The sequence below is a fragment of the Haliotis cracherodii genome, unplaced genomic scaffold (genome assembly GCF_022045235.1).
Source record: "Haliotis cracherodii isolate W230 unplaced genomic scaffold, xgHalCrac1.p SCAF_10, whole genome shotgun sequence".
In the NCBI taxonomy this organism is placed as follows: domain Eukaryota; kingdom Metazoa; phylum Mollusca; class Gastropoda; order Lepetellida; family Haliotidae; genus Haliotis; species Haliotis cracherodii.
In genome coordinates this window covers 34,634,862-34,639,378 of record NW_027266265.1, presented here as the reverse complement: position 1 = coordinate 34,639,378, position 4,517 = coordinate 34,634,862, and the positions used below count along the sequence as shown (strand labels likewise).

At 41.0% G+C, this 4,517-nt stretch overlaps 1 protein-coding gene across 1 annotated transcript; it reads right to left on the bottom strand.

Annotated features, from left to right (window-relative positions):
* Positions 1-375: 375 nt before the first annotated feature.
* Positions 376-4,286, bottom strand: LOC139449722 (growth hormone secretagogue receptor type 1-like). Its single transcript, XM_071231240.1, has 2 exons — positions 3,965-4,286; positions 376-1,241 (listed from the first exon to the last, which is right to left on the bottom strand). The coding sequence occupies exons 1-2, from the start codon at positions 4,284-4,286 to the stop codon at positions 376-378; spliced, it is 1,188 nt and encodes a 395-aa protein (XP_071087341.1).
* Positions 4,287-4,517: the final 231 nt, after the last annotated feature.

Here is a 4,517-nt window from a genome sequence, read left to right as displayed (position 1 = left end):
AAACGACACAAGGGTGAGATTTTATTTATCATCCAACACCATTCTTCCATCTTTTTCAATTTGTTGACAGTTATTAGCAGTGTCTTCAGTGTAAAAAAGTACTAACAGCTTCAGTAGCAGAGCCATTAGTGATGTCATTTGATTGTGACGTCATGGTAACCAGTGGCGTCACAATGGTCTGCAAAGCATTGGGATGTAATTTCACTGCAGCGATATCTACAGTTGATATCGCTCGATCTCACCCAAGCGATATATCCTGTGGGAGCCAGTTTTGGATGATAAATAAAGTTATAAGGATATATATTTACAATTGTCAATACTGACGTACATGTATGTGAAGAAACACATTTTCGACAAACTAGAGAAGAACGCCCTTTAGTTTAATAGGTTTTCGTATAATACTAAAAAATCGTTCCGCTGGGTGCGATTTGTGTGAACGATGTATTCTATCTCTTCCTTCGGAACACTGCCAAACCTAGCTAAACCATTTTGAAATTTCGACCCTCTTCTCGGTTGTAGTTCAGCCTGTTCATGTTTATTCATACGGGAAACATTGCGCCGTCGGTCACAACACACCCAAAGTAGAGCTCGTCGGAACTTCCGTGACACGAAATTATACACAAATGGATTAATAGCGTGATTGGAGTAGAGGAGGATACGAGGGAAATACAGCACGGCCAGATATCCTTCCAACCCCAATTTCCGTAGGGTTCCCCGATCCTCAAACATTGTCCAGATAACGAGAGCTCGGTAAGGCGTGTGACAGATGAAGAACACAAGAACCACCGTGACGATTATCTGAATCATCTGTCTCTTCAGCTTGACTATCTCCTTCGGGTAGGTCTCCAGCTTCTTACGCTCGATCCTGTACAGAGATATCAGCTTGGTTCCAACTTTGCTGTACAGGGTGAGGATGAAGAGAAGCGGGATGACGAAGAAGAAACTGGTGATGAGGACAATGTACACCCTATGCCAGGTCTTGTGGATTGGAGTTCGGCAGACCGGAACTAGAGTACCATCCACCAGGGGCAAGGTCTTGTACTCCGTGATGAAGAAGAACGGGATAGCCGAAATGATGGAAACTGTCCACACACATATGAAGGCCTTCACTATGACGCTGGTTCTGGTCGATAGCTGCGTTTGCGTCCGACATGCAACTCTGAATCTCTCTATACTGATAGCTAGAATCGTGGATACCGATGCGTGGCTGACGACATTTTCGAGGAATGTGATGAAGTGACCTGCAACATTTCGTAAAATAATGAGTGAGTTGGGTTTTAACTCTGCTTTTAACATTATTCCCGTTATATCACGGTGTGTCAACTTAATGTGGGAGGAAAGCCCGAAGTGATGCAGGTCTCAAACGTTTACCACTTCGAAGAAACCCACGAGCACGGGTATTGTGCTGACAAACCCAGAAACATAATCGGGGCGAACCGGGATACGAACCCACAATTATAGGTTTCCGGCGTGCCCAAGGGACGCAACTCTGCACAGCGAATTGCGGCGCCTTAGACGACTGGGCCACCCGTGCCCCCTGGTTAAATAGTGGGAAACGTGGGTTAACATAGAAATGAAATGAGTAAAGTAAGTGATAACTCTATTTCGACTGTATGTTACAGTTGTTGGTTGTTCATCGGCATTACGGAATATAGGAATGCTTTCATGTAATGTCACTGCATTCGCAGTTTGACAACCTGAAACCGTGAATACCAGATACTGCCGAAACGTTTTAGAAGTAACATTGCCCATAAACCACCTCCAACCTACTTTATCATCAGACATCCCCAGGTGTATTTGCGGATTTGTCAAATATGGTTATATTTTTGTTTGTTTGTTGTTTAATGCTGCACCCACCACCCACATAGACACACAGTACACACAGAACACTCAGCACACACAGAACACACAGCACACACAGAACACACACACACACACACACACACACACACACACACACACACACACACACGTGCATTCACGTCGCATTATGAGTGCAATAATCTTGAACGCGACGCTAAACTACTTGTCACCTCACCTACTACCAACAGGAAAACGGTCAAAATTTAAAATTAATAATATAGTTCACAAATAGTCTTTTAGAAATGATACATAACCTTAAGTCTCCGATAATTGAACCTATGGATAAACACCAACTTACCCTGAATGTAGCATTGCTCGAGAACCCATACATGTTGGAATTAGCTCCAAGTAACAATTGCTTAGAAAACATTTTCAAGCCCATATCAGTATTTCCTATTCGATATATATAATATGGTATATACGTATATACGTGTTCGTTCGTTTCTTATGCATCAATGGCAGACGTCATAACACTATAAGGAGTGACGAGTTAATGCTTGAAATACCAGTCATTTTATACCGTATGTTGAAGCTTTTGTTTGAATTTAATTAACATATACTTACGAAGAATATGTCCATGTAAAGATTATTTTCACAGTATAGTTGATTATTCTAAAACGGCACACATTTAATGAAAGAAAGCAAAACAGCACAAAATAGAATGTAATTTCAAAATATCAGTATTGTCTTAAAGTACGTTCATGAAGTCAATCCACGTAAACACGCAAATCATGATGTAAAGTTTGCTTTGTTGTTCTGAATAAAAATGCAGTTATATCATGCCTGGCCGATAAACGTGTTAGGACATATGTCAAAAAACATCATGTATCATTATTCAACAGTGTGTTTTGTATATGCGAATGAGAATACAACTCTATAAAGAAGTAACAGCAATATGCTATCCATCTGGTTTGAACTCGTCACTGAGGACACTGAAGGTATCCGGAAGCAAAATAAAGGTTGAATTTGAATATATCTTAATAACATGAACTAGGGAATGTTATCTCATTTTGCAGTGGTATGTTTCAGAAGATGTAATTCTGTTTTATTTCTTTTGAGCACCCCTGCTCTGTTATAATAGAAAACAAGAGGGATACAGAACGGCCTTAGGGTCATGAAGCAGATATACATCGCACTGAAGAAAGCCAACTGGATCTATTACCGGTTTCGCATTAATCGGACAGTGCTGTAAAACCATTCCATGCCAGACAGCCAATTATCCCCATGACTATACATAGTATTTATACACAGACATCCAATCTCAAGTTGGACGTTTGTTCCCTAAAAATCGATTGCACTGCAGTTTAGATATTTCTTCTTCCATGAATCTAAGACCCATGAGTCCCAGATTTGTCTCTGTCCATCATGCAAGCACCAAGTACATGCATCTTTTTGGGACTGCCTTCCAAATTATACTGACCCCGATATTTGGTGAAACTAAAGTATCGTTAAACCCAAACCCCTCACTCACATGTGTGCTTGAAGTTATACAGGAACAGTTATGAATACATACGAAGCGTTATATACTTTGGGTTTCGCAAGAGTTAATGTTACGAAAGTACTATCTGAAGAGCCATCCCATCTACATTGTACAATAAACAGTCAAAATATACACAGAATACACGCAGCTACGAAACGTGTGTAATACAAAATATAAATGATACTCTCTAAACATTCTAGGTTTTGAATTTTGTAAATGTTAAGAGAAGGAATGCACTGGCTCTGTATCATTTTAATAATTGAAACATTAAGAAAGTGTTATGAAAATATCAGTTGTGTTCATGAGAACTTTTATCTTTAGCTTTCGTATTTAAACTAGATAACCCATTTGAAAACACGCTCCTAATTAACGACCATGTTTAGTTTGTTGTTTAACGCCGCTCTCAGCAATATTTCAGCTATATGACGGCGGTCTGTAAATAAATGAGTCTTGACCAGACAGTCCAGTGACATCATGCGCTTCGATATACGCAGTTGGGATACGATGACATGCATCAACTAAGTCAGCGAGCCCTGACCACTTGATCCTGTTAGTCGCCTCTTACGACAGGCATGGTTGCTGAAGACCAAATCTAATTAACAAACGCGAGTTGCTACTCACACATGGATTTGCCGAGGTACCACACTTCACGGGCATAGATGTCCACCACTGCTGTTGGTCCGGTAATCAGGAGGACAAACAGGTCAGCTAGACAGAGGTTCAGGAACAAGAAGTTGATGAAGGTTCTCATGGAACGACATTGCAGAACAACAGAGATGACGGCAAAGTTGCCGCACAGACCTACAACGAAGACGACGACGTAGAGGGCGGTGGCTGTGCCGAGAAGGTAGGCGGGAGGATGTGGCACAGAAGGGTGGTTTGCTGAAGGGACATCCGTGGTATTAATTGACTCACCAAACAAGAAGGACGTGTTGTCATCCATGGTCTTTACCTCGTCACTGTAGAAGGAATAACATGTGTCACGCAAAATATTACTAGACATCCGAAAGGAAACTTGACAGTATATTAATATAAATTTACATGGTGTTAATTAATCAAGTGGAAATTAATTTGCTTTTGTGTTAATAGAGCATTTACAATTAAGCAGTAATTTATCAGTCTATCAGTACGGGGGTAGGGGGCACAGACGGCCCAGTCGTCTAAGGCGCCGCGA